The 13,082-nt window shown below is 41.0% G+C and overlaps 1 protein-coding gene across 1 annotated transcript in view; it reads right to left on the bottom strand.

The window, feature by feature from the left end:
* The window catches only part of GALNT12 (polypeptide N-acetylgalactosaminyltransferase 12), a 96,746-nt gene that overhangs the window by 21,351 nt on the left and 62,313 nt on the right, over positions 1-13,082 (bottom strand). The window contains exons 6-7 of the mRNA XM_038390266.2: positions 9,569-9,745; positions 4,437-4,568 (exon numbers count right to left, since the gene is read on the bottom strand). Coding sequence (XP_038246194.1) covers positions 4,437-4,568; positions 9,569-9,745 — 309 coding nt within the window. The remainder of the gene's footprint in view (positions 1-4,436; positions 4,569-9,568; positions 9,746-13,082) is intronic.

The following is a 13,082-nucleotide window of genomic DNA, read 5'->3' as shown; positions in this document are numbered from 1 at the left end:
CTGGGGCAAATTAAGAACTTTCCAGAAGGCAGGGAGAAGGCCAGGTTGATTGGGACACCTGAAGCCAATCAGGGGCTGGCTGAAACTAGTTAAAAGCCTCCCAGCCAGTCAGGTGGGTGTGCATGTCAGGAGCTGTGGGAAGAAGTTGCACGGTTGGAGAGGCTGAGTAGTACACACCATATCAAGCACAAGGAAGGAAGCCCTGAGGTAAGGGTGAAGTGGAGCTTGAGGAAGTTAGGGCTGCTGTGGGGGAAGTAGCCCAGGGAATTGTACATGTCATGTTTCTAAAAGGTCAGCTACCATAGCTGATCAACTATTAGGGTCCCTGGGCTGGAGCCCCGAGTAGAGGGTGGGCCTGGGCTCCCCCCCACCTTTGCCCCGAGTAATCACTGAGACTGGGAGACAACAGAGACTGTGCAAGGAAGGAGAACTTCTTCTCACCTCCCTCTTTGGCTTATGATGAAAATGGCTCAGTAAACTGTGACCCTTGTCTCTAGAGAAAGAAGGGTTACGTGGAGGGTCACAATGAGCCTCTGAGGCTAGCGAAATCCACCAGGAAATGCGGGACCCATGAAGGCAAGGACAGAGCTTTGTCACAACTGGTGTCAGGAGTGGGACTTCATTCACAGCGTGGCAGAAGAAAGAGGTTTAAAAAAAAGTGCACTGGGGGTTTGAATTTTTTTTGTTTTTTGTTTGTTTGCTTTATACCACAATGCAGGAGGTGTTAAGAGCTCTGGTACAAGCCATGGCAACCCAACAGGAGGCCACCCGGGTTCAGGCAATGGCAGAACAGGAGTCTATGCGGCTATAGCAGGAAACCAATCAATTATTGATGAGCCAGGCAACCCAAAATCGTGCCCTCTTGAGAGAGGTGGTGGACCAGCTGAAGATCCTCATTATCCAGCCATCCGACGGGACGCGAACCCTGAGGGCCGCTGGTTGTCTGCCAAAGATGACGTCAGGAGATGACGTAGAGGCATATCTCCTCTCATTGAAAAGGACTGCTCAGTGTGAGGCGGGAGAAAACTTTGCTTGTAAATAAATTGAGAAAACTTTGGTTGTAAGATCACTAGCATTTACCTCATGTAAGAAACATGATTAAAAACAAAGCTCATTTTTGTAACTTGCAGTTTTTCCTGCATGCTTAGTTTAGCAGTATGGGAAGGTTACCATCGCACACATTTATTGAGAAATTATGCCTGAGATCATTAAAAAGAACCCTAAAACACAGCATTTACTGGAGTCAGCCACATAGCAACCATTCGCAATAATTAATACCATTTTTGTTAGCAGCTGAATTTCTTCATTCGTTAGTTCCATCAGAATTTTACTGAATGCAATCTCATTATAAAAATTTCCTTTTCAAATTGCCTATTATGTTTTTGTTTATACTTTTTTCTCTGATTTTGTTTCACTCAGCCTCTCACCTTTTAATGAGCGAGACTGGCACATCTTCTGTCATATAGATCAATGCAAACAAATGATTTGGCTTCTTTGCAAGCTCTTTAACCTTTGACTGATCCTTTCACTTGTTTCTAATCTAGCAGAACAAGATTTTCTTCTTTTGAAATATTTAAAGAATTTATTATCTTTGTATATGTGGCTGTTTGTTCTTTAACATTTTTATCATCAGTCTACGGTCTTGATCCTGCAGAACTCTGAAGTTAATGGGAGTTTTGTATGAAAGAGAATAGTAGCAATAGAGATAGTACAGACTCTCAAAGTGAGGTTCTGTTTTGAAAAGGGACTGGAGTTGCAGGATTTAACAGTTACTGTCTCAATGCTTTTGATCAACTGTGCTCAATTTACCAGGAAAATAAAGCTATTTTTTTCCAGTTCTGCAACTCAAACCTGTGCTCCTCAGTAGTTTTGCATGAGTCTGGAAGGAATGGATGAGACTGCTTTGGAGTGGCTGTATTCTTTCCTTGTTCAGAGGTCCCAAAGAATTGTATTGGACAATTGCTGATCAACTCCAAGTGCTCTTTCATATGGGGTACTGTAAGGTTCCAACATATCACCTCTTTTGTTCAGTACGTAATGGGTCTTTGTGACACTCTGTATCACAGGGGAACACCGTGCACCACCATGTTCATCCTTATAATATGATTGTGTTGTATCCAATGCAAAGTTTGTCATGTTGGGTGTCTTCGGAAGACTCATGATGCACTGAGCATTGTTGTTATATTGATGTTATAGGTTATAATTTCATGTACATAGTTATGAGGCTGAAAATGTATCCTTATGGCTTAAAACAAGACCAGGCAAAATTCTCCAGGAACAGAGGGGCAGTTCACAGCTCATCAGGGCATGTATGGGACAAACCCTGCCTAACTTCACAGGAACAAAGGATCTGTTGGAATCTGGAGTGAGTCACCCCCTTCCTTTGGTCAGTTTGGGACTACAATGAGGTAATGCTCACTTGACTCTGAAGGGGAGGGCATAGCCAAGAGGGAAGAAAGAACATGATAAAAGGGAGAGACGTTTGACATGCTCTTCCTCTCTCTCCCACCTTCACCTACAGACATCACCACCAAGAGACTGAAGCGCTGATCAAAGGGGAGAGCCTGGCTGAAGGGCAACCAGCCAGCCTGCAGTGAAAAGCGTCTAAGTTTATAAGGGCACTGAAGGTGTAAAGATCAGTTTAGAATGCGTTTTGCTTTTATTTCATTTGATCAAATCTGACTTGTTGTGGTTTGATTTATAATCACTTAAAATCTATCTTTTGTAGCTAATAAATTAGTTTATTCTACCTGAAGCAGTGCATTTGGTTTGAAGTGTGTCAGAGTCTCTCCTTGGGATAACAAGCCTGGTGCATATCAATTTGTTTGTTAAACTGACGAACTCATATAAGCTCGCAGTGTCCAGTGGGCATAACTGGACACTGCAAGACGAAGATTCCTAGGGTTGTGGCTGGGACCGGAGATATTGGCTAGTGTCGTTTGGTTGCACAAGCCAAGCAGCGGCTGGCCAAAAGTGCTCACTCACGTAGCTGGGAGCAGCTTACATGCCAGAGGCTGTGCGTGAACATCCTGGGAGTGGGGGTTCTCACAGCAGAGCAGGGTAAGGCTGGCTCCCAGAGCTGAGGATTGGGGTGGCCTAGCAGATCATCGGTCCAGATAACACCAGGGGAATGTCACTGTCTGTTAGGGGAGTGAATGAGGAGACTTGGGCTATGGTGTTTTCAGTACACTGACAACACACAGCTTTATTTCTCCACTGAGAAAAATCCAGTAGAGGCAGTTAAGTGACTAATCCAGCAGTTGGCAGTATTAAAGCATGTTAGGTCACTCTGGCTCAGTCAGGACAAGACTTAGGTGATGTTGGTTGCCTGAAATTAAAAACCAGCAGTGTCAGAACTTGCTCTAGGAAGGGCCCAAGATTATAAACTTGGGGTAACCACAGCTACACTTAGAAGACCAGGTGACATTAAGGATCATTTACTTGTCCATGCCTGGCCAGAAGGGTACAGCCTAATCTTTAAGATTTTTTGCAGTGTAGATGTACCCCTGAGTGTTTTAAACAGCACTTGACACCTGTGCTCAGGTGTTAGTTTTGACATATAAAGTCCCAAAGGGTCTGGGACCAGAATATCTGAAGGATGACTACCGCCCACCACTCCCCAGGACAGAGCACTACAGTTGTGATCATTGGAGGTGCTCATGCTTGACATAACAGAGAGGGGACAGATGGCTGAGTATTCTCCATAAGGCCCCCAGGGCTCTGGAATATCTTCCTAGAACTGGCCCAAAACAGTTCAGATTTGTCAGCTTTGATGGCATGCTTTGGAGCCCTTTTGAGGGAAGTTCAGAAATTGAGATGCTATTTGGTGTACTGGATTATTAGCATTTTTTACATTAAGAATTGCTGCTTGGTAGAAGGAGTGATACTAACTGAGATGTGCATTACTGATAATCAACAAAATGCTCAGCTGACTGAGGTGGGTGCTTTTTATTGCTACAAATAAAAATAAAATTCTAAAAAAAAAATCATGAATAGAAAAAGAAGAGTTTTATTTCCTGGCTATTAGTCTAATCTGTTATGTGTTCATATATGTTTAAAAGCACTTTATTCCTGTTTTCAAGTTCAAAACTAAAAACATAGACCCAAGCCCCGACAAATGCTTTTTTTCCTTATCTGTAATCTTTTAAGAAATGTTGAAAGCCATACTCAATAACCCCATTAGCCCACGTAAGACTTAATTTTGAGCTGCAATTTATGGCAGGTTTTGGTCTTAACCATACTATTTTACTTTATATTAAATTTCTAATAGCCCCAAATTTTAGTGTCTACCAAATCTAATTAAATTCTACCAAAATCAATGTTTTCTGGAATAAAAATATCAGGTACATCTTTATCTTCTATATTTAACTAATAAAAGAGAGGAGAGAGTGACTTAGGGAGACACTTTCCAGAGACCAGTGAAGCATGTTGCTTACCATTCCAAAGAAGCCAGCTCTGTCTTCAGGTACATGAAGTTCAGGGTAAATATTCTCCAAGAACCATTTAAAGTCTTTACATTTGAGCTTCTCTCGAAGCAGCCTCCTTTCTGTCACATCTCCATAGGGCTCCTACAATAAAATAAAATAAAATACAATAGAAGAATAAGAACAGGTGCTTTCTGTTAGATTAGCAATATAGACTATTAGGAAACTGATCCTGCAGTGCTTTCCCAGGGGAAAAAAACTCCCATTGCTGGGCCCTGGATTTGGTTTCATTATTATTAAATTTATTAATACTTTAACAACAACAGTTCTTTCAAACACAGTGAAAATTGAATTCTTTTTAAAAAAATCTGTTTAAAGTGAGAACATATTAGCAAATTCACAGTTTATACATACACCTTTATGGAAAGGTGTATCAAAAAGCAAGATGCCAGAGGCTCAAATACTGCCCTTGTCTGAGTTGATAAAACCAGGTTCAAGATTTGGCTGGTACAAGATTTGGAGGGAAGACTCTAACTAAGCCTTTCAGGAAGCGAGATGGGGTAAAAATTTCCTTTTCATGAGGCACAAACCTGGCTTATCTCTGCCTACTACCCTCAGTGGCAGCTGATAATACCAGAGAGTTGGGAGGCCGATATGAGACTAGTTAGTCCGTGCCTTTTTTAGATATGAAATACCTCTTTTCAGCCTGCTTGGATACTGGTGGAACCATCTTGCAAAGTGTCCTGGTGGGTTCAAGGATAACCTTGTAAATAGGAAACTCAACTCTTCTTGAACTCGAGTTACATACGATGTTCTGCAGTCTGTGCAGGGCTTCCTGGATTTCTTCCAGAGAAATCTGTGGTGTCTCTGCGACCCTTTTAAGCAAGTTCTGGAAAGCCTTCGGATCATCAGGATATGGTTGGAGTCACCAGAGAAGAGCACCAGCCAGTGGGGGTGGAGTGGAGGCCTTGGAGCTTGACAGAGTCAAACTCAAGGGGCTGCTCCTACCTTCTTCAGGCCAACATAAGGTCCTCACAATCAGCAGTTTTCCCTGCTCTCAAGGACCTCTCCATGAGGTATCTTTGGAGCAGGAACTTCCTCAGATGTTTTCTCCTTCTTGGAGACAACTTGCAGATACTGCACCTGGATGAGACATGAGTTTCCTCCAGGCAGTACAGACTGGCATTGTGGTAATGTGTGATCAGGAAGGGTTTGTGGCAGTTGATGAAGTTTTTGAAGCCAGGAATTCTTCCTTGCGGGACTCTCCCCACTACTGTCAAAGAACGGGGGTGTGGTGGGGAAATACAGGAATCCCTTTCCGACCCAGAGGAGGATACCAAATCTTAAGGGACAGAACCCCAAATATCCATCCTAACTATACTAAATAGCTAAATTATTACAAATTATTTACAGGAAAAAGTTGAAGAAGCCAGTGTGTACACTGCAGCTCCATCTGAAACCACAAGTGGTAAGAAGGAACTAAGATGGCAGCTATGTGGCAGCCCCCTTTATAACTTCGGTGCAGAGCACAAGAAGAGCAGGGGCACATACTCAGACCAGACAGACACTGCTAGGAGAATTTCTGCAGTCCTTGATGCATGGCACAAATGCGTAAACCTGAAGTGCACTACACATAGGGACAAGCACTTGAAGAACCACCATTGCATTCCAAGCCATCCTGACACATTGTTCAATTCACTGGGAAGCCGAGGTGCCAGCAGACTGGGGAAAAAAATCAAACAAACAAACACAAAAAGCAAACAGAATGTACTTGATAAGATTGTAAAAGTTGAGAACTTTATTAAAAGGTAAGCCCACAAATGCACATCTCTTCACTATTTTCTGAGAAGAAATAGGCACTCTACATTGGCAGCTCCTCCCTCTTCCATACTGAGGTTTGTTGGTTTCATGTGGAAAAGTTCTGAACCACTTGTCTGAGATCTGATAAGATGCAAGGATTTTACTTGCTGCATGTGACTTTTCCCTTGCTGAATACTTCACTGATTAGCAATGGCTTACTCTGAATACTTTTCTCCCTGGCCAGATTACAATATGAGTTATCATCCTAGAGTCTGAGATTCCCAGGAAGGTAGCAAACTGGTGTCAGGGGTCACAAGCACCCTCTCGTCCCCACTGCTAAATGGGAAGAAGACCCGAGATACAGACAGACTGACTCTAACAGATAGATAGAACAATGTGATGTTAATACCGGTGGAACCATAGCACTATCCATAGTTAAGATTCTCCCAAAGATTTAGTTTCAGTGGAAGTGTTCAACTTTCACCAAAACTGTATTTTGATTAAGATAACTTTAAAATGCCAATAATATTTTGTGAAGTGTTTGAATTTTCATGTCCAAGTTGAAAAAAACATGGCTAATATGAGCTTAGATATATCTGTTCCCAAATTCCAAATGGCTAGCATGCGTAGATGGGAACAGCAAGGGTGCCTCATCAGCCAATGCCCCCTTTCTCTCCCAAGCAAGGCCCACTATTTCCTATTGCATGACTATGTCCTCCACTGGGTTTATGATCTCAGTATCGATTCCTTGGAGATCCCCCTTCTCTCAGGAATGCTTCTGTATCCCATTACCACAGAGAGCCCTGCCGTGTAGGGAGGCTGTCCAACGCATGTTCACTTTCATCATCTGAGTCAGATGCCAATAGCAGAAGGTTGATTTTCTTTTTTGGTGGTTTGGGTTCTGTAGTTTTTGCATCGGAGTGTTGCTCTTTTAAGATTTCTGAAAGCAAGCTCCATACCCCGTTCCTCTCAGATTTTGGAAGGCACTTCAGATTCTTAAATCTTGGTTCCAGTGCTGCAGCTACCTTTAGAAATCTCAAATTGGTACCTTTTTTGCATTTTGTCAAATCTGCATGAAAGTGTTCTTAAAATGAACAACATCTGCTGGGTCATCATCCAAGATTGCTATAACAGGAAATATATGGCAGAATGTGGGTAAAACAGAGCAGGGGACATACAATACTGCCCCAAGGAATTCAGTCAGAAATTTAATTAATGCTTATTTTTTTAATGAGCGTCCTCAGCATGGAAGCGTGTCCTCTGGAATGGTGGCCGAAGCATGAAGGGGAATATGAATGCTTAGCATATCTGACACATAAATACGTTGCAATGCTGGCTACAAAAATGCCTGTTCTCACTTTCTGGTGATATTGTAAATAAGAAGAGAGCAGCATTATCCCCCTTAAATGTAAACTAACTTGTTTGTCTTAGCGATTGATTGAACGAGAAATAGGATTGAGTGGACTTGTAGGCGCTGAAATTTTACATTGTTTTGTTTTTGAGTGCAGTCATGTAACAAAAAAAAATGTACATTTGTAAATTGCACTTTCACGACAAAGAGATTGCACTACCGTACTTGTATGAGGTGAATTGAAAAATACTATTTATCATTATTACAGTGCAAATATTTGTAAGCAAAAATAATATACACTGATTTCAATCACAACACAGAATACAATATATATGAAAAGGTAGAAAAACATGCAAAATATTTAATAAATTTCAATTGGTATTCTATTATTTAACAGTGCAATTAAAACTGTGATTAATCATGATTAATTTTTTAATCACAATTAATTATTTTGAGTTAATCGTGTGAGTTAACTGGGATTAATCGACAGCCCTATTAGAAAGACATCTAAATTAATCCCCTTCCCCCTATTCCTGCAATGTTAGATATCTTCAGTTTATGTAGATATTTACAGTGATAATATAACCTTCTCTTTGACAAGCAAAATAAATTGGACTCCTTAAATCTTTCATTGTAAAGAATATTTTTCAGACCCTGAATCATTTCTCTATCAATTCTCTCATCCCTCTCCAATGTTTCCATCACCTTTTTTAAAAAAAAATGCGGCCATCAGAAATGGACACAATAGTCATGCAATGGTCTTACTAGTGCTATATGCAGAGGTGATACAATCTCTCTAATCCTACTTCATATTCTCGTTTATACATCCAAGGAGCATGTTAACTCTTTTTGCCATAGCATCACTCTCGAAGTTCACTACAATGATCTTTCAGAATTATTGCTTTCCAGGATAGATACCAGCCTATAAGTATATCCTAGAGTATGACTTCTCATTTGGCTGTATCAAAATGCACATTGCTTATCTGTGCCCAGCTTATTAGGTGATCAGATCATTCTATATCAATGACCTGTCCTCATTATTAACCCTCCTGCCAATCTTTGTGTTACCTGCTAACTTTTAGCACCAATGATTTTATACTTTTTTCCACATTATTCCTACAAACAACAAGTTTTGGAAAAAAACCCAATCCCTGGAACACCTCACCAGCAACATTCTCTCTCATTTATGATTCTCCATTAACAATTATGTTTTCAGATCTGTATTATAATCAAATTAATTTGCAACATATTAATTTTGTATCACATTAATATTTTAAAATCAGAATGTTCTACAGCCCTATACCAAACTTACAAACAACAAATCTGTTATGTCAACAGCTACTTTTAGAGAGAAAGGTGGGTAAGGTAATATCTTTTAGTGGACCAGTTTCTGTTGGTGAGCGAGACAGCGCTGTGTTGCTCGAAAGCTTGTCTCTCTCTCACCAACAGAAGTCAGTCCAATAAAAGATATTATCTCACCCACCTTGTCTCTCTAATATCCTGGGACCAACACAGCTACAAAAACACTGTATAGAACAGCTACCTTTATCAACCAGACTTGTAGTCTTGTTGAAGAACATTGCCAAGTTAGTTAGATAAGACCTATTTTCCATTAAACTAGTTGGTAGCATTAATTGTATTTCTATCCTGTACTGACAGAGTCCTGTATCAGCTGTTGCATTATTCCAATATGCATCAATGTCAAGCTAACCAGCCTGTCATTACCTGGGTTATGCAGCTTACCCTTTTTAAATACAGGCACAACTATTGCTTTCTTCCAGTCCTCTGGAATTTCCCCAGTTTTCCAAGAGATATTAAAAATTAACCCTGTCGACAATGTTCATTTTTATGCCAGTGAAAGACATTAATTTGCAAAAAATCTGAAATTTAGCTACTAAAAATAAACAAAAAACAAAACCACCATAAATAATTTTTCTATTAAATTGAAAAGAAATACACGTTTAGTTCTAAGCACAATAGATATCTAACTCACCATACGTGCATGTGGATTTCGGTGGTAATAAAGCTCTTTGTATTCATCCATCCAAACTTCTGCTGCACGTACACTGTTAGCCAGGGCCTTGGCACGTGAGTAGGGAGCTTGTTTGGGGAAAACGTGACCTACATGAGAACATGGGTGGATCTCAAGACTTCCTCCGCACTGCCATATCTAAAAAAAGCATGTATGTTATACGTTGTCAATCTGAAACCACGTAAACAGTAGGATATGCAGAATAATACTACTTTACAATACTTTGTATTTATAGCACTTTTCCCAAAATCTCAATGCACCTTATAAACTATAAATATCATAATCTCAGGAGGGAGGCAAATATGATCCTCAACTTACAGTTAAATAAACAAAGGTGTCAAAGCACGTCAATGGGAGAATCACTAAGATAACGATGGAGTCAGGGACACCGTGGTACTTTCACTGGAGTTCTGGTTGGCAAAGATGAGATACTACAGATGTTCAAAGCATGATCACATGTGCTATGCTGAGCTGCACTGGGCAACTCGGGCTTCCTTCCTCCTCTTTGGGGTTCAGATACACCCTGGGGGAGAGCTGGATTAAGTAATATATACAATAGGGAAGTGCCTACGGCCCTTGCTCTTAAACATGTGAACCTACACTTTCATTTAAATATATTTCTAGCCCTCCTGGTTGTGAAGAAGTGATGTCTGCCAGAGTCTGTAGACCGCCTTCAGCAGAGGGAGAAGCAGCATCCGCTAGAAGCAGGGAGGAAGCCACCTGTTCTGATAGTGGGCAAGATAAACAGCTGGTGTGGCCTATCTCCAGGAAAAAGTAACAGATCTAAGGTTAGAGTGCTAGAGATTAATATCAAGAAAACCTTTGGAAAAGACCTAAAACCATTTAGCCAAAGTCATGCTAAGGTCTACATAATGCATGCAGGAACCTTGTCTAAACTTTCACAAAAAAGAAAAGGGGTACTTGTGGCACCTTAGAGACTAACAAATTTATTTGAACATAAGCTTTCGTGAGCTACAGCTCACTTCATCGGATGCATTCGGTGGAAAATACATCGAATGCATCCGATGAAGTGAGCTGTAGCTCACGAAAGCTTATGTTCAAATAAATTTGTTAGTCTCTAAGGTGCCACAAGTACTCCTTTTCTTTTTTGTGAATACAGACTAACACGGTTGCTACTCTGAAACCTGTCTAAACTTTGTTTCAACAACTGGACTCTTATGGATATGTTTTTCTTGTTTATGAGCGGAGACTCTTTAAGTTAGAAGAACTCCTGGGAAAATTCAAGAAGGACTGCTATGAACCATCTAGAATTATTCCATAGAGCAAGTATAAAATCCAGAGTGAAGGGGTTCTGCTCAACTTGGTTGGTCTTTGTCTTTGCTTCTGCCGGTATTTTACTGTCTTATTCTAAATTTCTATTTTTTGTCCCAATTAATTAGTATGAAGCCTTTAGATCTTCAGGCCATAATGTTTCCTGATTTTTCCTAGGTCCAGTGGCTGTCCTAAATTTGATTTTGCTGGTTCCTGCCATGGGGGGGGGGGATTCTGTGAGACTGCATTTCTAATCCAGCCTTCTTAACCTGACCTCAGATGGACCCCCGCAAAAAAAGAGCCACAACTTCAACCTGAAGCTGACGGCAATTACACCCCACATGCCACCAGAACAGAAAATTGGACCCAAGACCGTTAAAAAGCACCCAAAGATGTAGTGCTGGCTGTGGCGTGCAAAGTAAAATCAAAATAATCTTTTAACTATATTTCGGTGGCCTGTATGGGGAGAAGATGAAACTCTGCATCTACCGTTAGAGCAGATCAAGCCTCACCTGCTATTCATGGGGAGAACTTGTATGGCATGCTGGACACTGCAGGATTGGTTTCCCATTGGTAGGGCTCAGCTGCCCCCGGGCTCTGCTCTCATCCACTTTCTGGCTCCACAGGTCAGGTGTGTGGATTCTCCAAAGTGGCACCCGCTCATGGAACCAAGATTCATAGAACTGGAAGGGACCTTGAGAGGTCATCTAGTCCAGTCCCCTACACTCAAGACAGGACTAAGTATTATCTAGACCATTCCTGACAGGTGTTTGTCAAATCCGCTCTTAAAAATCCCCAATGATGGCAATTCCACAACCTCCCTAGGCAATTTATTCCAGTGCTTAACCACTCTGACAGTTAGGAAGATTTTCCTAATGTCCAACCTAAATCACTCTTGCTGCAATTTAAGCTCACTGCTTCTTGTCCTATCCTCAGAGGTTAAGAGGAACAATTTTTCTCCTTCTTCCTTGTAACAACCTTTTATATACTTCAAGACTGTTATCATGTCCCCTCTCAGTCTTCTCTTCTCCAGACTAAACAAACCCAATTTTTTCAATCTTCCCTAATAGGTCATGTTTTCTAGACCTTTAATCATTTTTGTTGCTCTACTCTGGACTTTCTCCAATTTGTCTACATCTTTCCTGCAATGAGGCGCCCAGAACTGGATACAATACTCCAGATGAGGCCTAATCAGCGCGGAGTAGAGCAGAAGAATTACTTCTCGTCTCTTGCTTACAATACTCCCGCTAATACATCCCAGAATGATGTTTGCTTTTTTTGCAACAGCGTTACACTTTTGACTCATATTTAGCTTGTAATCCACTATGACCCCCACATCCCTTTCCACAGTACTCTTTCCTAGGCAGTCATTTCCCATTTTGTATTTGTGCAACTGATTGTTCCTTCCTAAGTGGAGTACTTTGCATTTGTCCTTATTGAATTTCATCCTATTTACTTCAGACCACTTCTCCAGTTTGTCCAGATAATTTTGAATTGTAATCCTATCCTCCAAAGCACTTGCAACCCCTCCCAGCTTGGTATCATCCACAAACTTTTTAAGTGTACTCTCTATGCCATTATCTAAATCATTGATTAAGATATTGAACAGAACTGAACCCAGAACCTATCCCTGTGGGACCCCACTCATTATGCCCTTCCAACATGACTGTGAACCACTGATAACTATTCTCTGGGAATGATTTTCCAACCAGTTATGCACCCACCTTATGGTAGCTCCATTTAGGTTGTATTTCTCTAGTTTGTTTATGAGAATGTCATGTGAGACAGTATCAAAAGCCTTACTAAAGTCAAGATATACCACATCTACCACTTCCCCCCATCCACAAGGCTTGTTACACTGTCAAAGAAAGCTATCAGGTTGGTTTGACACAATTTGTTCTTGACAAATCCATGCTGACTGTTACTTATCACCTTATTATCCTCTAGCTGTTTGCAAATTGACTGCTTAATTATTTGCTCCATTATCTTTCCACGTACAGAAAAGCTGACTGGTTTGTAATTCCCCAGGTTGTCCTTATTTCCCTTTTTACAGATGGGCGCTATATTGGCCCTTTTCCAGTCTTCTGGGAGGTCTCCAGTCTTCCATGACTTTTCAAAGATAATTGCTAATGGCTCAGATATCTTGTCAGTCAGCTCCTTGAGTATTCTAGGATGCATTTCATCAGGCCCTGGTGATTTGAAG

The sequence above is a fragment of the Dermochelys coriacea genome, chromosome 2 (assembly GCF_009764565.3).
Source record: "Dermochelys coriacea isolate rDerCor1 chromosome 2, rDerCor1.pri.v4, whole genome shotgun sequence".
Taxonomy (NCBI): domain Eukaryota; kingdom Metazoa; phylum Chordata; order Testudines; family Dermochelyidae; genus Dermochelys; species Dermochelys coriacea.
The sequence above is the reverse complement of the archived record's forward strand: the minus strand, read 5'-3'. Positions and strand labels throughout refer to the sequence as shown.